At 38.8% G+C, this 24,544-nt stretch overlaps 2 protein-coding genes across 9 annotated transcripts in view; both read left to right on the top strand.

Annotated features, from left to right (window-relative positions):
* The window catches only part of rc3h2 (ring finger and CCCH-type domains 2), a 28,549-nt gene extending 25,594 nt beyond the window's left edge, over window positions 1-2,955 (top strand). For 5 of the 6 annotated variants that reach the window (XM_037753040.1, XM_037753038.1, XM_037753041.1 and 2 more), the window contains 4 exons: window positions 551-635; window positions 1,177-1,384; window positions 1,613-1,776; window positions 1,890-2,955. In XM_037753040.1, the coding sequence (XP_037608968.1) occupies window positions 551-635; window positions 1,177-1,384; window positions 1,613-1,776; window positions 1,890-2,031 (599 nt within the window). In that variant the 3' untranslated portion in view covers window positions 2,032-2,955. Of the gene's footprint in view, window positions 1-550; window positions 636-1,176; window positions 1,385-1,612; window positions 1,790-1,889 lie in introns of all 6 variants that reach the window. The other variant, XM_037753044.1, reaches the window with a different exon arrangement.
* Window positions 2,956-10,397: 7,442 nt separating this feature from the next.
* LOC119478103 (rab GTPase-activating protein 1) overlaps window positions 10,398-24,544 on the top strand; it is an 83,100-nt gene continuing 68,953 nt past the window's right edge. For all 3 annotated transcript variants that reach the window (XM_037752536.1, XM_037752535.1, XM_037752534.1), the window contains exons 1-2: window positions 10,398-10,553; window positions 23,331-23,566. In XM_037752536.1, coding sequence (XP_037608464.1) covers window positions 23,414-23,566 — 153 coding nt within the window. In that variant the 5' untranslated portion in view covers window positions 10,398-10,553; window positions 23,331-23,413. The remainder of the gene's footprint in view (window positions 10,554-23,330; window positions 23,567-24,544) is intronic.

Here is a 24,544-nt window from a genome sequence, read left to right as displayed (position 1 = left end):
TCCACTAGATGTCGCATTCTCCCTCCCCCGTTCCATTGCATCACAACAAGTCATTGCCAAGCACTTACTTCGCTTTTTCCACACTAACTGACAACCCAGAGATACCAAAGTCATTTTACTATTGGCTCACAAGCCTTGTAAGAAGTGGGAACCAAACGTCAGATATCTTCCACAGAGATAAACAAAACATTCATTTTGGAACCGCCAAATTTTTTAAAACGATTAATTCACAATCATAATAATTTGTTTCAGGAAAAGCCATACTTTTATTCGGCACCTTTCTAAAGGCTCTGTAGATATAAAAAAATATTCGTCTACATAAAAAAGTTATCAATAAGCCCTTTAAGGCTCTAAACTAAAGTTGGAAATTTGATCCTGTGATGCAGCTTTTTTACTATTTACTGTTCTTTATCTGTAAACTGTGTTCAATATACAGATGCATAAAACATGATACGTATTTAATCTATATTAATATAAGGTAAATGTTGCTTAGTTTGTTTTTTCTCCATTTTTTTTTTTACATTTTTCTGTCTTTGTTTTTCTCTCAAAGATTACAACCACCACTTGGATCACAGCGACTACAGGTGGAGCTCCAGAGGATCAGACTCTTCCAGCCACTCCAGTTTCCTAGAGAGGTACAACACGTCTCCTTCAGGTCTTGCATGTTGTTGAACTATGGGGGAAACACACAAACTCCCCGTGGAAAGAAGTGAGAATTGAACAAGAAACAATTCAAATCTTTAAGTTCACAACTTGCTACAGAAAATGATGTGAACATGATTAAAGCAATTTCACAGTTATCAGTTAGCTTTCTCTCCCCTGGGCACACGTGGAAGTCCATTCCTGATTGTTCTTAACACATTTGCTCTCCCTCGTCCTCTCTCATCCCGCTCTCCTGTCTCATTGTGCCACAGTCGTTTCCTCTTTGTGGTCAGACTAAAATAGTGCTGCCAGCTGGGCAGCCAATGAACAGAGTCAGGAAAGCCTTCTGCACTGATGTCTCTCTAACGCACAACATATTCTCCTATATACAATTACACTTTGCTGTATTGTATCCAATTACCAGGCCATTTATGCACATGCAATTTTTCTACTAATGCCAAGGATATTGATTCCAAGAAATTTACAATTTCGATGTACTATACTTTTACTTACAATTATCTGTATGTGTTTTAGTGAGCAGCTTTGTGCATCAGAGCTTCACTGCCGTCGAACTTCATTAAGCAGCGGAGAGAAAATCATATCTGATCTGCAAGCCCGTCAGACCGCCTACAGCCGGGATCGGGGCCGGGCCGAGAGCGAACCGGACCCGGAACGAGACATTGAGCTCGAACTGTGTGCTCTTGACATGGAGGATTCAGAACACCAGGAGATGAAGTCTCAGGTAAAATCACACCAGAGTGATGGGCTATAAGCAGCAAAAAAATGGACACTATATCTGTGATGTGGCTTGAGTATTTCTGAAGGGATGTTTCGAAGATTGGAGTTGACTTTGTCCAACCTCAATCAGAACATTTTGAGTCAAAGTCTCAATGCAACCAAGTACAACCAAACCTCTTTATGTTATCATCTTTATTATCTTATCATCATCTTTATCATATCATCCACTCAGGAGTCTTTAGACCTGGCCACCCCACAGTCTCAGGATGCTTCCCACCTCCGCCCGCCACCCTGCTCCTCTCCCCTCCTCTCTTCTCCTGTGGAGGAGCACCCCCAAACAGAGGGTCCTTCGACAGAAAAGATGGACGCTCACCTGCTGAAAAAGATGGCCTTCAGGTGATTTACCACGGTAATCGCCGTTTCACAGGGTCGCCCTCAGTCAGAGTCAACTTTGACTTGACTTTGACTTCCCTCCTTCATTCCTTCCTTCCTCTCTTTCTGCTTCCCAGGAAGTCCCTGTCTCCTGGAGGGTTGGTCTCAGGAGGTCTCGGCAAGCTCGTGCTGCGGACCGGACCTCCTCGACTGGGGGACGCTTCCACCCGGGCTTGTCCTGAAACGCCCGGGACAGAGATGCTGCTCAATGGAAGCTAAGGGGGACACAAAGTCAGACACTGACCTGCGCCAAAGCTAGAGCTGAGTCGCTTGCCCCATAACCAGATTCCTGGTTAAAGGGAATACCGTTTAATTCCAGCCTTCATATATGTCAATCATATGCCTAAGTAAAACCTGACAGATGTGGGTCAACAGACTGTGCTGCGCCGCGTCGTCGTAAGGAGCAAGAGAAAAACACATTGTCCTGCCTCCCAAGTGTTGATTTTCACCGATGTACAGCTCCACTGTATCACTGTTTATGCCCAGTAAGGCACACGTCCAGTTTGACCTTACAGTAGATGCTGAACTCGTCCATGTTTGTTCACATTTAGGAGAAAGGCTGCAGCATCTACACCACATGATTACTCACTTTACATGACATCGTAGTCCTGAGGTTTACACAGCATCTAGTTTGTTGTCATTCAACATGGCTGACAAAGACGGACTTATGTTCAATGCATCTTTTTTTCATTTCACATGGTCCGTCACACAGCAAGAGCCTAAACAGTAGGTGCCACTTTTAAAGTTTACTTTAGAATTTAATCTTTTCCTTTACTTATTCCTAATTTGTTTTTCATGTAACATGGATTGAGAGCAGGGACTGAGATCCCAACATTTCCTATCAAATAATGTCCTGGTCACAGTACTAAGGTCGGGTACCTGGGATAGTAAATATAAGTACAGTAAATTATCATTCTTTTTATGATGTTATGATTATATTTACTGTATATAATTGCTCACTTTCTTGTGTCTGTTTCCTCCAAGGCAGGCGCTGGTCTAGAGACACTTATTTATCCAAAGCTATCAGTCATTGCCACTAGGGATGCACCGATCCGACTTTTTCAGTCCCGATACCGATAGCGATACCTGGGATTACGAGTACCGATCCAATACCAGTGTTTAATTAATAAGCTGTATGCCTCACGTGTGGAAGTGACTGGGATCATTCTCTTATGTGTAAGGAAACAACAGACTTGACTTAAACATTGCTTTCCTAACTTTGTAAAACTAAATGTAACAAATAAATACATAGATATGAATTTAGTGAATTGTTATTTATTAAAATAATAAATTGTACACCAGGAACTTGGTAAAAAATAATCTTCAAAAATTAACAGGAATTACAATTCAAGTGTAAACCTTTTTAACGCAGCAACAAAATTGGTCAAAACTTAAACAGGAATTCAAATTCCAGTATATAATGTATATAGTATATAAACATAGAATTGAATTGAATAGATCGGCCCTATTGTCTCATTACCCGATCCAGCTATTTAAGTCAGTATCAACCCGATACCCAATCTGGTATCGGTATCGGTGCATCCTTAATTAGTTGCCACCTTATGAATATCTGACAATTATTTTCCATGCCTTGCTATCTCTTGTTTCCATAAGCTGACGTACTTGGTAACTGGCCCTCGCCCAGCTCAATGCTCCTGATTTAGAGTATAGCTTTTGATGTATTGCTGCGTAAACATTAAGTATTCCGTGAAAAAATCAAGAAATAGACATTAGAAGATAAATGGGCAGGGCGCTCCAACCCTCTGAGAAAATAAAAAAAAAAAACTGCAGGAAACAGAGGTCTTCACTATGCTGATGCCCAAAGGAGCTCTATCTTTAATGAGTCATATGTCGACCTCTTAATTCCTGCGACTGTCATGAGATCGCAGAACACAACAGCGCAGTCATAAACTGAATTTGTTAATGATCATCGATCACTGGAGGGATGACAACAAAACAAAGATGCATGTACACTTTTTTTTGTCCATACCATACTACCTTGTTCTTAGATGACTCATACTGCATAACTAAAGAATACCAATCACCAATTTTGGAGCAGAAATTTGTATTTTCAGCTCCAGTTGGGGCTAATTTCGTAGATTTCTATCCAAGCCACATTAAAAACTTGTTTCATCTTAGTGTGCCTGTAGTGGTCCTGGCATTTAATCCTGCTGACTGTAAGTTAGGAACAGTCTCACTGCTCTCTCTCTCTCACACAGTACATGTGTGCCGTCATTCACACACACACACACAGTATTCACAAACATGCAATACAGTGGCCTTTCTCTCCTTGGTGTTACACAGACCTAAACATCGGGCTCTACAGTGACTTTTGTCCGTGCCCGCTGACAGACTCCTGTCCTCTGTTTCAGAGCTGATACCTTTCATGTAAATCTCAGAAACTGGAAATCACATTTTTTTTGTAAGCATGTGGCGTTTTCTGTGCTTTCACCTTTTAATGTAAACGACATTCAGAGGTCATGCGTGGTGTTTCAAGCATACCAAAGCGAGGGACACCGCTTCTTGTGTTTCGTCACGCTGTATGTGTTTGTTTAACTTTTTAACAAGTTTCAGTTTCTTTTATTTAATTGCATTGCTAACTTCTGTGAAGTTGTTTGTCGGGGTATTTTGTATCAGGATCTTTGTTACTCTTGTTTTGTTTGCCTGTATTTTAGAGACAAAATTGATCGCCTTGACTAATGTTTCTCTGCGTTTGCCGGCCACCGGATGCGCTGTCATCAGTACGCTGTCTAGTTCACTGTCATTTTGTGCAGTATTATGGGCGATCTCCATACAGCCCGGCCTTGCCTCACCCCCTTTTATAGATATGAGGCATCTTATCATGTCTTCGTCTTAACGGCTTTAATAATTAGAGTGAAAATCCATTTCAAATAGACAGTTTGTTTACACCCTATTCTAAATCTTATGAGATTTGTGTAGAATGAGAAGAGGGGGGCTGTATAATATTTGAATGTTTCCAGCTTTCCTCTTTCATTTCCTCTCACCTGAGCTACTGTACCTTTTCAAAAATCTCTACATTAAATCCCATTTTAGAGGATGGCAAAACGGCTGAACTTGTGAGGATTGCTTATCCTCCAAGTTTCAAGTTTATTAACCCGAATGAACAATGAAATAGTGAACTGGTAACCTTTTTAGGGGTTTCTCCCTTATCTTCCACCCACACAAGTGAAGAACTGGACTGAACAATTCAGTGTCTTTTGTAGGGTTCATTTCTAAAGGTGGTGCAGGGATTTTGCTGCTCCCCAAGTCATGAAATTAGCTCAGCTACTACCTACTGTTGCTCTGCATCTGTTTACAACTTCACCTTTTGAAGACATGTAAGTGCCATGTTGTGTACAGTGCAGTACAGTACAATCAATCCCCTGCGATTTTTCCTACGGCTTTTCATATCCCTCGCCTGTAAACTATATGTGAGGAGGAGAAGTCAAGGAGTGAGACACTTCTCGTGCAGTTCTGCTTTGTTCCATTAGAGGAGGCTATAGATCCATTTCCGTCTGAATCGCTCAGGGAAGACTTATTAAGTTGCCCAGCTACTTTGGCTTTTTCTATATTCATCACTCCTTATTAAATATTCTGTGGAAGTATTTACCTGAATTTCACCTGCTGATAACTGACAACCCAAAGCGTAAACGGGTTAGAGATTATATTGTTTGCCAGTGTTTGCTTTACCAGTGTTTTTTCTTTTTTTTTTTGCCTCTCTGTATCAATATTGGCTGTGCTATTCCTGTTCCCTTGGGAAAGGGCTGGGCACTACTGTATGTAAAAACAGTATTGTGAGTACGTCAAAGTGATACTCCCTGTTTCCTTTAAGAGCACTGCTGTAGTGGCCAATTGCACTGCACTAATTCCCACCCCATCACTGCCAGCGGGTGCACAACTTCCTTTCACCCCATCCTCCCTGCATCCTGCGTCATGCATGCGATATAGTCCCTCTTGTGACGGCGGAGGAGTATTGATGATTCTGTAGTTGTGATACAACACACCCAGCGCTGTTAAGAGTTCTGCACATGCCCACTGTGTGGCCACGTCAAGTGCTGAAGTTTGCTTGCAGCAGTTTACTTGTTTGCTCATGAAAAATTCTTGTTTAATAGAGATTATATTATTATGACTATTATCGTTATGACCACCATTTGGTTGTTGTCGTGGTATTTTTCCTCCTCGGTATATTCTAAGTCAGCTTCTTTTGTTTTGAATTTGAGAATTTGCTGAAACCGTTTTTTATTAGACAAAGAAAGTGTCTCATTATTCTATATTATATGGAAAAAAGCCTGTTTGTTGATTGTGAAACATATGATGAACTGATGTTTTCTGACTATTCATGTCTGTATTAGACATTTTATTTGCGAAATCTATTGTTCGATTGAAATGTAAATGAACTATTAAGAGATGGTACACATCCGTCATTGTATACAGTTCTGGCACCATCATTAGATGGACTTATATAGTATAGACGCTCATTTATACAACCTGTGATAATCAGATATATTTAAATGTTTAAAATCATCGGGGCAGTTGTGTAATGTTTCAGAATGAGGAAAATAAACTCCTTTTAAGAGACAGCATATTTAAAATGTACCCGTAATGAATAATACTGTTACGTATTCCATTTATTTCCTTGGAAATATCACATTGTGAAAGGTTTCCCTTTTACTGACTGTACGGTAATGCAGGACTGGAGTGAGTCAAACCTGTGATGATGATGATTTATGATGTGCTGTTAATGATTGATGAAACTGTTTGACTGACTGACCGACTTGACTGATTCTTCTGTGCATTTCCTGGCTCGTTCATCTGTATTACACTGACTTACAGACGGCTTGGCCGAGCAGCGTACTGCTTCTGTGTTGCACTGAGAGGTGTAATTATGAAAAGGCACATGAAATTGCATGCCACAATAAATCAACGACAAATTATGTTTCTTTATGATTCCTGTCGTCATTTGTGAATATCGTATTATGATAACAGATATTAGATAACACAACCAATTCATAGGCCTTGAGACAGTATGCTATTTAATGGTTCTCTTTTTTTTCTGATACAAACTCATCTCAAAATATACATACAAACCCCTCAACCCTAAACCCCACAACTCATCATCACCACATACACAATTGTCCTTGGTTGTCAACATAAATTCTCTCCATCATATGCAGTGGACACACATATTAAAACAAGACAGAAATCAGCAAACAGACCATCGCAAAATAAGGAAGTACAATACAAGCACATCTGTTTGTCCATGCATATATTAAAACACTCTACACAAAATATGCAACTCCCCACAGAGTTTGGTTCATGTCAGGCACTCTCCAAAAAGGTTAAGTACTTGCCCCATTTACTAACATTCTTGGACTGGAGGCATACCCTCAGGCGACATCCTCAGAGGAGAGAATCTGTCTGCCTATCAAATTACTAGTTTGGACCCAGCTTCTAATATGTTTGTCTCCTCCTATTAAGACCGATCCATCACTTAGAAGTAGTGGCTTAAAGGAATTTGGGTCTCTGAAATCTCACAGATTATCATATAGCCCCAAATTTTTGGACTTTGTGACAGGACCATAAAACACGTTCCTCAGACTTGCATCGCTAGCAATTTGGGGGGTCCTTTAACCCAAGTCTAAACAGTCTGGAGGGAGTCCAGTAGAAGCAATGCATAATTTTAAATTGTATGAGGTGAACCCTCGCGTCCCTTGACATAGTTTTAATGTTTTTACATATCCTATCCCATTCCTCATCATCCAATGTCAGGTTCAGATCGCTTTCCCACATCTTCTGAAGGGATAATATATTGCCCCATTACCCAAGCTCTTGATCATCATAGAATAAGCTGCCTCATGGCCTTTCCCATAGCTCATTAGTACTTTATCTAGTAACTCTGCAGCTTTGGGAGCTGGTGAAAAATCCCTGATAGTAAAATGTCGAAGCTGCAGATACCTGAAGAATTGAGACACTTATATTTATTTAATAATGTTCTTTTTTCAACTTAATGTGGCAGATTTTTCAAATATAAACCCCAGATACATATGGAGTAGGAGAACATATTTATTCCACATTCTTAGACTTTCATTATTGATATTCACCAGTTAGTTTCTTATTGGGCTTTTGAAACGCTACTGTGAAGACTTGACTCTTGACAAAGTGACATAGATACCAAGACCTTCTCATTAGTTATGTAAAAAAATGTGGCGGTTGCATTCACTCACACACCTTATTCACTTTTGCTCATGGCTCTTGGATTTCCTGTTCAGGGAGATACTGTATCGGACCTCTCTCACTGTCTGTAGTATTTAAATCTAACCAGGAAAACAAGAGAGTTAACAAAACACAAGGGGGTGCTAAAAATCTCTAAACTGCCCTTCAGAAATACACCTAACTAGCTTTGTGAGTGTGTGATTGCAAGGGGCAATCTCTCAATTAGTGACTTGGGTTTTAATATTTTAAAAAGGAGAAGAGGATTGCTTTATGTTTCCTGGTCCAACTCTGGTGAAACAATAAGCCCTGACAGGCTGGACAGGAAGGGCCAGCATGACCACAACACACTGACAGCAGTGGGTGTGTTTCTTACAAATGACTGCTGTGCAAACTGTTCCGCCCAAACTGCTGAATTATGTGAGATTACATTAGAGTGCTAATGCTGAAGCAAAGTTTTTTTTCTAATGTGTAGAGACAGAAATGACCTGACTTAAGACTTAAACCTGCAGTAGGCAGAATGTTTTTGGCATCGTTGGGCAAAAATTCCATAATAACCTTTCAGCATATTGTATATCAAGTGTTCTGAGAGAAAACTAGACTTCTGCTCCTCCTCATGGCTCTGTTTTCAAGGTTTAAAAAAAATCCAGTCCGTGATGGGAGTCTCCCCTATTCGTGGGGTACACACCTACAGTAGCGGAGAGGAAAAAAAACACAAATCAATCAAATCAGGATTGCATTTAGCTGCGCACAATGTCTAAATAATGGGAAAAAAATAAATAAATAAATAAGTTAAATATATACATATATACATACATACATACCTGCATATACACACAAATATATATATATACACACATACATACAGTACATACACATACATACTGTACATATCCATACAAACCCATGTGTACATACATACATAATCATTACATATTCCCAAGAACCCTATATATTTGGGGTGCCATGTGGAGAGAAATAGAGCACCATATCAGATTGACAGCAAGCTAATATTGATAATATTACATATGTACATAATATAGTAAGAGTAATTCTATGAGATAAACAAATATACATATATATATGCATACACACGCTCATATACCCACATGTTCATGCCCATACATACACGTATATATTGCATATAAACTGGTTACAATGCTAATTGGCATTGTATTTTACATTGTGGGAAAGCCTGTTTATTTACCTTAACAATGATGTCCAACTTGTAAGGATCATGCATTTGTGGGATGAGCAGCACAGCTGATTATGTGGGTAGCGCCCAAGAAAAGTTTGTCAAAATGCTCTGCCAATGGTAAACAGTCTAATAAGGCTACCAGGAAGCCTGCAATGACTGCCCTTCACCCTCTACTGAGGCTCCTGACGGTGTATTAAATGAATAAAGTGTAAAATAGCTAACATGTCTTATTTGTTCCTTGTTACTGATAGAGAGTTCAATCATCCAATCCACCAAACAACTCAAAACAAGACTCAACACCAACAGGAGAATACACTGTTTACCATTGGCAGAGCATTTTGGCAAACTTTTCTTGGGAGCTACCCACATAATCAGCTGTGCTGCTCATCACACAAATGCATGATCCTTACAAGTTGGACATCATTGTGAAGGTAAATAAAAAGGCTTTCCAACAATGTAAAATACAATGCCAATTAGCATTGTAACCAGTTTATATGCAATATATACGTGTATGTATGGGCATGAACATGTGGGTATATGAGCGTGTGTATGCATATATACATGTATATTTGTTTATCTCATAGGATTACTCTTACTATTTCTATATTTATCAATATTAGCTTGCTGTCAATCTGATATGGTGCTCTGTTTCTCTCCACATGGCACACCAAATATATAGGGTTCTTGGGAATATGTAACGATTATGTATGTATGTACACATGGGTTTGTTTGGATATGTACAGTATGTATGTGTATGTACTGTATGTATGTATGTATGTATGTATATATGTATATATTTAACTTATTTATTTTTTTATTTTTTTTCCATTATTTAGATATTGTGCGCAGCTAAATGCAATCCTGATTTGATTGATTTTTTTTTTGTTGGACATCATTGTGAAGGTAAATAAACAGGCTTTCCAACAAAGTAAAATACAATGCCAATAAGCATTTTTACAACAGAGAAATAATCCACCAAACACAAGTTTCAGAACTTTTTTTTTTCCCAGTTTATATATACGCACACATACATATACCCACATTCATGTACTGTACATATAAATAGTGGGTAAAATAAAACAAAGTGAATAAGATAGGATGGTAGTTTGCATCATGTCCATCCATCCTATCATTAGGTAATGCCAACCTTCCTCCTTCCTCAGCACTAGACCAGAGAGGTGCTCTGACAGGCGCATGCGCAGTGGGCGTCTCAGCGGGTTGGTCGAGTCTAGTGTTTACAGCTCGGCTGGATGCTGCTGGCTGCTGATGTTATTGGGGAAAGTGCAATGTTGTGCCAACCTCCATTGGAACAAATACATCCGTGGGAATAAAGGTAAGCTGTTTTTGCATTTTTGCGCACGTAAAGTCACCGTAAAACGCGGCTGTCTCTTCAGTTATTACAACAAATCAACCCGTCTGTTGGTTGTTAAGTAGCAGGGTTAGCATGTTAGCTTAGCCAGCTAGCTGCATACAGTAACGGCCTGTTTCCAGGCTTCAGAAAGGGCCAGTCAGCGGGTTTACTCACCAACCTTCACACTGCAGTTTGCTGTATGTTGACGGAACAGTTTGGTTAGTTTGTCACTGTGCAGTTTAACATTGTTGTCGCACTTTGACTCGATGGTCTGCTGAGAAGCTATCGTTGCTAGCCAACGGTTTATAACGGCTAACTGCTACATTAGCCTCGCCCAACGGTATACAACAATTAAATTAACTGACGCTAACCGTTAGTAACCGTTAGTAACCGTTAATTAAGTAACCGTTAAAGAGCTGTGCAGATTTAAAATGAATGAATGGAGGCTGAACAGGCTGCATTGATGTGTAGCAGGTGTGCTTGTATCCAGATTAAGTGGTGCACCTGGTGAGACCAGAAAGCCAATTAAACCAGTAGTATATCTGTCTGATCAGAATAACCATGTTGAGAGCTGTGACTACTATGTGTTAAGCAATATATATATATATATATTCTCCATATTGGTTTCCCTAATTTGTTTGTCACATTTCAGCTCAGATCGAAATGACAACTATATATGCTCTGTTTTTGTTTTCAACATACAGTGTATAGGCTGATAGTACGGTTTATAACCCACTTACTAGACTGTACATATTACATTTATTTATTGTACATACTACATTTATTTATTGACGGACTGTACACACTATGTTCACCCATTCACTCTGTATCTTTTATATCTCTATTATTGTTTTTATAATTTTTTTATACCTTTACCTCTCCTGTCTTTCACTCTGTTTGCTGATGTTGCTGCTTTGACACCTGAGTTTCCTTCCGGGGATTAATAAAGGTTCATCTTATCTCATCTTATCTTATATTATCTTATCTTATTATGGTTGCTGTTCGGTGATTTTCTGTGGCATATTTACATATTCAGTAATAGTCTTCAGAATGCACTGATGATCACATTAACCAGTCTCTTATGCACCATGGTAGCTTACTACATACAGAACATACCGGTAGTTCATTTTGACAAATATATATAAGAAAGACATGTACAATTAGATATGTTATTAGACATGTACAATATTTGTAGACATGTACAATATTTTCTCCATATTGGTTTCCCTAATTTATTTGTCACTGTTAATATTTCAGCTCAGATCAAAATGAAAACTATATGTGCTCTGTTTTTGTTTTCAACATACAGTGTTATGTGTATAGGCTGATGGTATGGTTTATTATGGTTACTGATCTGTGATTTTCTGTGGCATATTTACATATTCAGTAATAGTCTTCAAAATGCACTGATGATCACATTAACCAGTCTGTTTCTTATGTACCATGGGAGCTTACTACATACATACCGGTAGTTCATTTTGACATATATAATAAAGACATAAAATAAGATGAACCTTTATTAATCCCCGGAGGGAAACTCAGGTGTCAAAGCAACAACATCAGCAAACAGAGTGAAAAACAGGAGAGGTAAAGGTATACAAAAATTATAAAAACAATAATAGAGATATAAGAGATGTACAATTAGAAGAAATCACACAACAACATTGATAGCTCAATAGCTTAGTTTAGGCTACTTGAACTCACTTAATGATTTTTTGGGGTTGATTGTTATATCAACACAAGATGAAACCATTCAGTGTATATATAGGCTTTGGTAGAGTGTAAAAAAACTGTATTAGTTAATACTAAGTGTCCTACAGATACTTACTGACTGGAATTTAACTTTTGAATCTTTCTTAAGTTAAGCAATTTGGCACAGAGAGCATTTAATCCAAGCCATGTTTTTGTTAGTTGAAGTTCTGTTATTGTCACATGATGAGGGAGGGACCAGCAGGGATTGTTTGGAGAAGTCTCTGCGGTGGCGTGAGTGTCTGTCTGACATGTCTGCTGTGAAGCATAGCCTGAATTAGGGCTGTACATTATGAGGAAAATATGCAATTGTTGTATATCGCGATAATGATATTACTTACGATAAACAGATATTTAAGTATACTCAGTTATGCCTTTTTGTTGCTGTCAGTATTCTGATATATTACAAAAAATTGCTTGTTGAATAAAAAAAAAAATGAAAATAAATTATTTCCAACATTCTTTTATCAAACAAATTGAACTGAACACATGTACCAATAAAAAAAAGAATGATAGTTAATGTGTAGTTTTCAATAGATACTCTCAACTAACTAAAACATCCCTGAATGCAATATTGCAGTTTTTAGTGATGTGTTTAGTACTTAAGTTGACATTGCGATGATGATAAAAAATGATATATTGTGCAGCCCTAGCTTGAATGAGCTTGATTATTTTTTTGTATGTTGAATGACCCCATTGACACCTTTTAACAGTCCCACTAGTTAGGCACAGAAACACTCATTACAATAGCAAAAATCAATACAATAAACTAACTGTACAACTAGGTTAATAACATATTGATAATGTGTTATCTTATTCTAGGAGAATCTTTCAGGGATATCGTTTCTTAATGCAACCTCTCTGATCCTGATTTCAACATTTCAAAAGGTTCTGTGTTTTAGGGTTAGCACCGAACAGCTCTTTCAATCAGCCATAAGTAGTGCAAGTTGTGCCAACGTAAATTGATACTGATAGTGAGACACAATTTGTTACAGCATCAAACCATCTGTCATTAGCTTAATGCCTGGGTCTAATACTATTGTTAGCCAAGAATAGGAAGGATTGTTGTCAATACCAGTAGCTCTTGTCTCCTGATTTCAAATACTTCTCAGCAGTGGATAACAGGTCATGCATGGTGCCAACTGTCACTTCACGTGATTCAAATCCTTGTTCCTGCTCTGTTTCCTGAAACTGATGTATTACATTAAAGCAGGTGACACGTGCACAAAAACACACAACCCAGATTTGTGTGTAAGCAAATATTTGCTGTACTGACAACAGTCAGTGTGTACGAGAGGAGGGAAAAGCAGAGTACTTTGTCAGATGTACTTTCTATTAGGTTTTTTAAGCCAGTATGAGTATGATATATTTTTTTTACGCATTTGGGCTAAAGCCAATACTATACAGATACATGCATTTTTAATATTGGTCTTAAACACAATAGTTTTTTCCATTTTTTTTAAGCAATTGTTTAAAACCAGAGCACAATACAATACAATTATTCTAATGATCATTCAGTTATGCAGTCTAAGGAATTATGGGAACAAGTGCATAAATTATTCATTTGATCAAAGTTAACACTATAAAAGATATTAAAGGAATACTTCACCCACGGAGAATCCAAAAAAGGCCCAAAACTACTAAATCCTTGATGAATTGAAGTAAATGGAGGACAGGTTTAAGAACAGAAAAACTATATAAAAAAATCTGTTTACAAACTTTCACACAACTCGTGCAGTATAATGCAAGTCTCGTTTATTCAGTTGTATTCTCAGTACTTCCCAAATACATGCATTTCGCCAAAATCGTACTATTTAAAACACTTCTGCCACTACTGTCTCATGCACAGATTCGCAGGGTGCATAATTTCAGCATTTGCATTTCAGCTTCTCTCCTAAAGTAAGCCATAATAAAATGCAGAACTTATGAATTTATGCACCATAATTATATACAATAAAAATTAATCCGCTTCCTCAGAAGCAAATATGTCAAATCTAATGCTTGGTGCACTTTCTCGAACCCTTTCACACATCCCTTCTCTTAGCGTGTCCCCCCATTGTATCCCTCCTATTATAGCTTTATCTGTAATTGAGTTTGCACTGAGCCCTGAATGCTCTGAAGTCCCAACAACGCCCCTCAGATGCACCTGTCATTTGGGGAGCTGGCGGAGCCTGAATGGCGGGGAGCTCAACCGTAGTGGATTCGTGTTTCCTCGCAGTTGCTGTGTGGACGAGGTTAAAAGAGACCATGTGGGGTCAAAAGCATGATATTTCATGGCTAAGAGAGGAGTTAAAAGATACACAGAAGTGTAAAGAATTTGTCTGCGAAATATCTTCCTCGCTTACGGTTGACTCAACACTAATCACAGTTTTAAAACATCAACAATGAGCTTGGAGGAAATATTTTAGGTTTGGGGAGTCTATCCACAACTCTCTGTGTAGCTTTACGGAGATGCTTTAATTGGGCTTGATCCAGTAAAGCATCAGTAATGGGAAATTCACCCAGTGACTGACCTGCTTTCACCAAACTTCTTGCATCTAGAAGCATTGTTGAATTATTTTGTTTATATCTTTATATCCGTTTATATTATATCTCTGTCTCAGTATGTAGTCTTTTAAAAACAAACTGCTAATAATTCAGATCAGAAAAGTCAATGTTTGCTTTAATGATATCTAATGACTTACCCTGAGATGCATAATTGATAAAGCCTGTATTTTAAATGAATACATTTCCTTCAAATTATTCAGACCTCCAGTCATCACCCCAGGAGGGCAAGAACTTTAATCAGTGTTATGAAATGAATCACTGATTGCTTATTAACTATTTTACCATTTGATTCTTTTAATTAGTAGGAAAGGAACATTATCTTGGTGTTGATTTTTAGATTTTATGATTGTGCTATTTCAGTCCTTAGACTTCCTGACCCACAGTAGTGGCAAGCAGTTTGTTTGTGACTGTATATGTGCGTGTACAGAGACTAACATGTAACACCCACAAATGTATTCTCAGTGTTTTCAGTTCCTTTCACAGTCACATTGCATCCAGGCTACTTCTTGAACCACGGCCAGTCCATTGTATTGTAAAAGTCTAATGTAATATGGAGTAAAAAAACAAAGTCGTTCAGGGGAAAGAACAATATAATTGAGTTTTAAAAAAAAAATATCGAATTGAATCTAACTGATATTACGATGGCGACATGATTTGCGATATTAGAGAGAATGATAATTTGTGTGTCATTATTCTCATTTTCATTGAAATACATATTAAAATGATTATGTTATGGTTTTTGTGGAGATCCGTAACAAACAAAGATGTTTTCCCGATATTATGTGAAGGCCAGGACATGCAGTACCACAATATTTAATTTAAAACTGTATTTTGACACTTCTCTGGCTGCCTCTCACAGTCCAAAGACATACAGGTTAGGTTAATTGTTGACTCTAAATTGCTCGTAGGTGTGAATGGGAGGGTGTCTCTTTGTGTCAGCTCTTTGATAGTCTGGCCGACCTGTCCAGGGTGTACCCCGCAATCGGCCAATGTCAGCTGGGATCGGCTCCAGTTCCCCGTTACAGCGTTACAGATAATGGATGGATTGATGGATGGTATTTTGACACACATTTCGCCTTTAACAACACCTTTTTGTTCCTTTTTAAAAGAAAATAAATGAAAGTATTGATTACATAACACCCTTTAATAATGTAGAATGCCAATGCTTATATAACTGGTCATCATATCTGGTATTTTGAGAGTGAAACTAATGCATTTTTCTCTCACTTTTATTCTGCAGAATGTACATAAAACGGCTATATAACAAACCTGCTCTTTCCTTCTAACCGCATATGAACCGAGTATCAGTTGCTGCTTTCAGTCCTAATTTCTAGAGGCCTAACACCCTTAACGACTGTTTGTTGTTAGAGCATGTACCCACTCAAACACACAGGTGTAAAGTTTCCCTTGTAAGCCATATTTCTGTTCTTTATAAACCAGCAGACATAAACCACTGTAGTGCTAAACACATCCGTAACCACACATTGTGCAGCTCAGTATCTCACAGTGGAGGGGTTTGTTGCAGCCAGTGCTCCATTTCAGATGTTAAAGGCAGGCCTGCACTGAGTGTTCGAGGTCGACGATGCAGAGATTTAATTCCTTGATGACAAATGAGATGTAAATTAGAGACAGCATGTGTGTGTGTTTCCTCCTCTGCCATCCCTTTTCTTTCTCCACTCTTTTGTACCCTATACCTTGTGACTCACCTTATGTTAGTTCAGCCTTTTTCTATCGTTCTTTCTCCTTTTGCTGTCTGACTTCTCCCTTTCTCCGTGCTGCTATCTCTGCCTGGTTGAAATCATTGCTGTGAGGCGAGTCGAAAGGGACTGTGTTGCAAGCTTGAATGCTCTCTGGCTGTGTCTGGCTGTGTCTTCCTCTCCCTTGTGAGGTGCACGCAGGGCCCAGCTGGCAGCCCAGAACAGCCCGTTCAGCTAGAGAATGGTTGGCAGGGCAAAAAAAAAGAAAAGGCATAGGTTTCCGGCATGCATAAGATATGCTTGTTACAGATTCAAATACTTTGCACCTGTTTTTAACTGCGACAAATAGCTAAGAGAGGTCACTCTTGTCAGTCAGTCATTTGGTCCCAACATGAAACTGTACTCTGCGTGATCCATTTGCAGGACACACCCAGACTACATCAACATAACTGCTGTTATCGCTTTGTGTGTCAGCTCAGTTGGTAAAGCTCAGCCCTACCACACCAGACAACTTGGTTTGCAACCCTGAAAAATAGTTTTTCAGTTTTTCAAATCGCAAATTAATCACATATTTTTATCTCTTCAAAATGTCCCTTAAAGGGTTGCCAAGTATTTAATACTCTTATCAACATAGGAGTGGGCAAATATGCTTGTTTTTGCAAGCGTATGTATATATTAATTATTGGAAATCAATTAACAACACAAAACAATGACAGATATTGTCCAGAAACCCTCACCGGTACCCCCCTGTGCTTTAAACATTTAAATTGAAATATTTTACATTTCATTTAATTTCATTTCATGGTGAACATTCAAAATGATTAATTGTTTAATAAAAAAATTGGTAGATAGATTAATAATGACAATAATCTTTAGTTGCAGTATTAAATTTCAAAATTGTCTGACATTCAAAATGTAATGCATGTCTTCCTCTAACTCTAAAATGTGCACACGCTCACTTTTTGTTGCCTTTTGTCTACAAAATTGTCTCTTCGGGGAAGTGCATTTGATATAGAGTGATAGTATTTTATTAAGGAAGTAATAGATTTCAAATATCAGTCTTAGAGCCAGAATTACCTTTCAGAGCTGACATATGACTATCACCACCTTTGGTGGTTTGCACCAAATGAACCACTATAGATGACATGGGTCTTGTTGTCATGGTGATACACACAACAGCGTTACAGAGGAAAGTGCTTCCTGCTTTTCTTCTCATATTTTCAACTCTCTAACATGGGAAATAAGTCAGAGAATAGTTAAAGAAAAGGGGGAAAATATAAGATGTGCAAATAAAGATTTAAAACAAAGAATGGGACATACACAAGAGGAGGAAGAGGAAGGGTGTGGCTGGAGGAATACTGCAGCGAATATGATGTGCATAAAATCAATTTAAAAGTGTGACTTTGTTCAAGAAAATTGCCCCACAGGCCTAGAAATGTCCTCCAATTTAAGACATTTAGGAACCTTTTAGGCATTTAGATAGGAAACGCTGTTGCTAATTTTGTAACAATCTCTGGCATGATAGGCAATGGATTGTGTGTCTTGCTGGAAATGTACCAAGACACTGAAAACATTGATAAGGAACAGTGTAGTTTGGCAGGAGCAGGCAGAGGGCTGTTGCTGAGGCTCGGGAGGAAAGCAGGGCGACAAGGCAACCATTATAAGCCTGTCGGAGCCGCCAGCTAGTCATAGAGACATAGAGTATGAGGTTTGTGTGTGCATGCACATGTGCGCCTTCGGGTGAGTGCTTATTTGTGTTCATCATACAGCTGCTTGTGCGTGTGTGCGAGCCAGCATGAAACAGTACTTTCTTTTCTGTTTATGTATGCATGTGTGTGTCTAGACTCGATTGCATAGGTTGATAGAGATTTCAGTGTTTTTTGCTTGAAACATGAATGAATTAATGAAGCTAATTGCCATCTTTCACAAGTTGTGAAGTCTCAGGATCTACATTGCTCTCCAGTGAAAGGATTGACTCTGGGCATAAAAAAAGGGATTGGCTAGTGGCTACTGTCTCATTTCTTTTCTAACCAAACAGAGTATTTTTATTTCGTAGATTTACAAGGTCATGAGTTTCTACTAGAACATGTTTACATTCTTTAATGTTCAAACAACGCTCTATTTTTCTCACACCGGCTGTACAGTAGCACCTCTTTTCACCCCTTGTCTGAAATGCCCTGTTTAGCAACCCCCCCCAAAAAAAGCCCAGTCTGCTCTGTTTGGTCAGCTGTCCCACCGTTGTGATTGGTCAACCGAACCAAACTCTTTGGACTCCGCTCCAGCTCCTCTCTAACTAGCTTTGTTTGAGAGTGTGCCAAACTAGCCGCTGGCAGGTATTATGCAAATGTGGTACTTGGTGACATCACCACGTCACGGAAGAAAAGGCAGGACTTCAAGCAAAGCGTTTCAGGCAGTTCGGGAGCAGTGTTTCGTGAGGGAGAGTAACTCCCTTTTGCGTAGACTAGGGCTGCACAATTAATTGAAATTTTATTGAAATTGCAATACGGCCTACTGCAATTTTCAAATCACAGGAGTTGCAATATTTGTCAAAATACCATTTTAAATTAAACATTGTCATGCTGCAGAGATGTCCTTGCCGACACATCATATTCTACAGACTTCTTTGTTTGGTACAGTTCCCTGCAAAAATCACACCATAATCATTTTAATGTTTTTCAATGAAAATTAGAATAATTATGTAAAAATGATCATTCCCCCTAATATCGCAAATCATATTGCAATTGCAATATCAGTCAAAGTAATTCCAATTTGGTATTTTTTCAAAATCATTCAGCCCTAGCGGGCCGGGGACTTTAGGCTTTGTAACTTTGCAGACCTTTTACATGCACCAACAACTATATAACTATATATAGGCCCTCTTTGAGGTATGAGGACTATCTAAGCATGGAGAAAAGATGCTTAAAGGAAGTGCCAAACATGTAGAAATGTAACGTTCATCAACACATAATCTGAGGAAGAAGAACTAGACTAATCACTCAGAGGACAAGTGTGCTAAAAATGGAAAGCAGCTGCCTTTGAGCCAGAAGTAGAGTAAACATCTGCACTGTCTCTTCAAGATTAAAAGCCGGAGAAGATCAGGAGGATGAGGAGTGATGTAAATTTCCCTCTTGGATTGAGTCAGATGCTAGGTTTACGATTCTCAGCTCAGCTCTGCCCTGCAATTTGTATTTTGTATGTGTGACGCAATTTGTGACGGTAGCTATAGACTAAACATCCAAGCATGTGATAGGGTGGGCCCAGGATGGAACTCAGGTGCTGTCAATCAATCACATTCTGTACACACCAACGTAGTCCTAGAAGGTAGATGTTGAATCACTGCAGAGCTAGGCCTATATTATAAGCCTAACCATGTTATTGAAGTAATATATTGAAGTGTTCTGTTCTGCAGAATTAAAGACCATGCTGAAAGTTGTTATAATTAACAGAGCGATCACTTGCTCTGTGTGAGACGTATATATCTATGCAGGATTATTTGGTAACCATGATAACACATATGCATTGCACTTGAGTGCTGGGATTTTCCGATGATGTTAGGAATTGAAGAGGAGATAAAACAGAGGTGTGTTGGGCTTGTGTGTGCTCTGTATATTGTAGCAGTGAAGCTTCTGTTAACTGTTGACAGGAAGCTCATTATTAGTTATTTCTATATGGGCTCCTTGTGATACTAGAGAAGTTAACACATAAGGTGCTGTCACTTACTGGTCTTTGATTTCCCCCCATGGGTCTATGTAGAGCCAATGATGCAGGATGACAATTACCTGTGTCAGTCCATATGACTTCTTTGTTACTCCTCTTAACTGAAAGGCAACAACATATCTTTTTTTTCAGCCCGTTCGCACAAAAAAGCGTATGAATGACAATGTGCAAGGCATTTAGCATGCAATAGAGTACTACAGCTCCTAAGCATTTTAGCAATTCCGATTCCCTTGTCTCGAAGTCAATGGGTTTTTTGAATGGGTATTTAGTTTGAGGCCTGAAATAAGGTCAGTGGTTAACACAAGCTTAAGAGATTTTAATGTTTTGTTCTAAGACATAAAATACATCAATAAATACCCCACTCTAGAATTGTGAAGCCTTTACGTGTCTTAAAAAAGGCGGTTGCAAACAAGTGGCTAAATGAGACTGCTACACGTCATCACGCCGACTCGTCCACCTTTACAGCCTCGTTGTGTATACTCACATTCTTGCGACCGTGGTGTAGTTTGTTTATAGCCTAACATTGGCTTTTTACTTGTGGCGATTGCATTCACACCTTCAAAATCACAAAAGTGGTGTTCCTTTGTGAAGATTATCTTGCTGAACAAAATGTTAAGTATCATATACAGTATGTGTGTTTGCCACAGAGCTTATTTTCTGCAATAATCCAAAACCCAATGGAAAAATCCCATTGGCTTTTTGTTGAGGGAACTTTCAGAGGTCAAAGGGTGACAGTATAAGTGGTCATGACGAATCATCGTACGCTGTGACCCTGCCTCTCAACTTCACTTTTGCAACACAAGTGAAAAACAACACCCAGGACTTTTGGATGAATACCAGTCTCTCATTTCCTCAGTTTTCTTTGAACGGATAAAGAGAACAAGCCTAAGCTGTCAGTTTACGTTACTCAGTTTGTGTTTGGTAGCCTCATAATAACATTCACATCAGCACAAGATGTTGTAAAACCTTCTAGTCACGCAGAGACAGCTACTTATATTGAGGTATATTCCCGGTCAGTATAACAATGTTATCATAAGTAATGCACATTTATTAACTGCTATGACCTTTCCGCTGTAGACCTTATTTCCTATTACTTTTTCCTTGTTGGACCTGCTTTGAATAGGAAGGGTGGGGGTTTGACGGGAGAGTAAAGTGGAAGAAACGGCAAGCAAAACCTTAAAAAAAAAATTTAGGAATGCAAGGGCAGCCCTTGTTTGAGAGCAATAAGGGCTGAGAAAATAGAAGATTGTAGGGGAATAGATTAGGAGGGCATGAAGAAGAAAAGAGAGAAAGGGAGAGAGATGGGAGAGAATGAAAGGGCGGGGGGGAGAATGGCCAGAAATAGCTTGTTATGGTCTCTTGTTGAATCTCTGCCAGAACCTTCTGTTGCGCCTTTCTTCCTGTGTTACAAACAATGGCGCCTCCCTTTTTTTCATGAGTTACCTCATGCCCTAACGATAGAGCTTTACCTTATTTTTCTTAGAAAAATAATTCTTACCTTAATTTGACCTCCTATTGTTTTACCTAAGCTCACAAATAGAGACTAAAAATGCTTGCTTTGCTATACCTGTTCCACACCTTACTTCCTCTTTCCGAGTCTTTTCTCCTGTCATCAGCTGTCCTCACAAATAAAGATATAATTGTTATGCTTAGGTCAGTTTTGCAAGCTTTTCTTGATTAGCTACACAATGTCATATTTGATGGCTCACTGTATGTGTTTATCTTGTGCCAAAATATGACGCTATGTTAAAATGTCATTGATGGATTGATGGAGGGAGCTGGAGTGAAAGGCAGAGCGAGATGATGTGCCGTTTTTCCCACGGGATCTAGGTTATTTGTGGTTACGGCGGCAGGCCGGGAGAACCATGCAGCGAGGAGTGCACGCAACGCAATTAGCACATTCAGTGCATCATTCTTTGTTTACATAATATATTTCTGGTGTCTAACGTGTTGGTGGGGGACCACAAATCTTTATAAGGGGTAATACTGACATGGAATAGATGGATGCTTGTGGTAAGCTTGCTTGTTCCCTATTCCTCACTTTCATATGCATGTTTCTTTTTCAAAATGACACTTGCATCACCATGACTTTGCATTGCATCAAGCTACTTTGCAAATACCTCTTCTTTATTCTGCTGACATAGACACATTTGCGTCAGATGACCCACAGATCCTCTTTTCCTCTGATCTGTCCCGTGTCCTTACTTCTTCATGTTCACTTGAACTTAGGGCTGCATGATTATGGCCAAAATGATAATCGCGATTATTTTGATAAAAATTGAGATCATAATTATTTATCACAATTATTCCTTGATTTTTAGGGACGAAAATAGTTCTCCTATAAATAAACAGGATTGCTTTCCCCTCCATGTTGTGCTACATTCCCTACACACTAATTAACAAATCGTTGCATCAAAATAAGACTTAAAATAAGGTTCTTCTTCACCTAAATTCAGTGCATTTTCATTTTGCCCGTCTGCTCTACAGTATATTACTTTTTTACTCTGGACTACAGCCGCAACATTCAGGAAAGTTTTTTCACAGGCTGCTGCTGCAGGATGCGAGCCCAGCGACATGACAACTCCCCAAAAATGAAGCCAAATCATCTCGGTCGCCCCTGGTGGCTGGCTGTTCGTTTAGGAAGCGCTCTATTTCATATGCAGCAGATTATTCTATGAGCAGAGCACGCTTTTTAGAACAAGCATGTTCATTTAATTGTGGGAAGTTAAAATTGTGATCGCGATCAATATCCGATTAATTGTGCAGCCCTACTTGAACCAAGCTTTTTTGCTTACTTTTCTTATGCAGCCTCTAATTCCTCTTAACACTCCCTCTCTCTGGGTTTTCTAAAGCTTCCTCAAAGTTTCCTAAAGGTGTTTTAAAGACCTGTGAAAATGAATTAAAAATGATTTCACCATTTTATGAGAGGGTTAGTTTCTAAGTAGCCAAGTTTCCAGTTACCGTAAAAGATGCCTTTCATGGATTTCATCACATCATGACTGTTTTCTGCTTCTTTTCTTTATATATATTTTTTTCTTTTTTTTCCTAGGTGATTTTGCTCATCATCTCCCACCACTTTCTCCTCCCGTCTTCCATTCATGAGCAGCGTGGCTGAGTTAAACAGCGGCAGCCATGGATGACAAGGGCTCGGTGGGGAAGATTAGCGTGTCTTCGGACTCAGTGTCCACTCTCAACAGTGAGGACTTTGTCCTCGTGTCCCGGCTGGGGGACGAGACACCCTCCTCCACTAATAATGGTAGTGATGACGAAAAGACAGGACTGAAGGTAAGGATGGTTGGGTGTAGGTATGGACCGAAGTACAAAGGAGAGAAGGGAGAGTTGATATAAAAGTCTGTTGACATTTACTGTGATAACAACCTCAAGGGCATAAATATTTTCCTAAGCTGTTTCTTACTGTGAATATCACGAGTATGCTCAATACTGAGTCACAATCTGGTCCTGATTACATAAGAAAAATGACAGCTAGTGTAAAGCAATAGTTATTTTCAAAGTACTAGGAGGATAACAGGCCAGAGAGTGCTGCGGGCGAAATGGTGTCATATCAACACTCTTTTTTTGTAACAGTCTTTTCACTGAAAAGAGAAAATACTTCACACTTTGTGCTGTAAAAGCATGGAACAAGCTTTGACAGGATGTAGTGCAGGCTCCTTCAGGTAACTTAAAAAAATAAATAAAAATAGATTGGATCAATTCCGGTCAACAAAGGAGATTTTTATTACAGTAACGCTAACTTGTGTGATATTTTTTTTTGAAATTATTGTTATTTTAAACAAGTATATTGTGGTATTATTTTGTTGTATTGTTTGTTGTAGTTGGAAAGTCTGGTGTGGAGGATTAATATCCTGTACCAGAAAATTTCCAATAAATGTAAAACTGATTTAGGAGTGTATCTCAGGACCCACAGCATGATTTTTTGAAAACTTCATTTAATTTTTTACCTATTTGTCATCAACTTGTTAGAATTGCAGGTTGGGGGTGTCAGTCCATACATATTCCATTGTTAACAGGTTGTGTTCATCACAACTCTCGTCCATCTTTTTTAAACATGCGGTCTCACACTCTAACCATAAGGCTAACCATTTCTTGATTTTGCTTTTTCCACATTCTCACTCTACCTTCTTCTCATAGTTGGTCTTAGATTTGTGTGTTTTATATGTGGTTGTCTGTTTTCATTTGCTTCTTATAGTAAGGAAGCCCTTAAGTCCTTGCACATCATCAGAAATTGAGAACATCTCCCACCCG

Source organism: Sebastes umbrosus, chromosome 19 (genome assembly GCF_015220745.1).
Source record: "Sebastes umbrosus isolate fSebUmb1 chromosome 19, fSebUmb1.pri, whole genome shotgun sequence".
Classification (NCBI taxonomy): domain Eukaryota; kingdom Metazoa; phylum Chordata; class Actinopteri; order Perciformes; family Sebastidae; genus Sebastes; species Sebastes umbrosus.
This window is presented reverse-complemented; position numbering and strand designations above follow the sequence as displayed.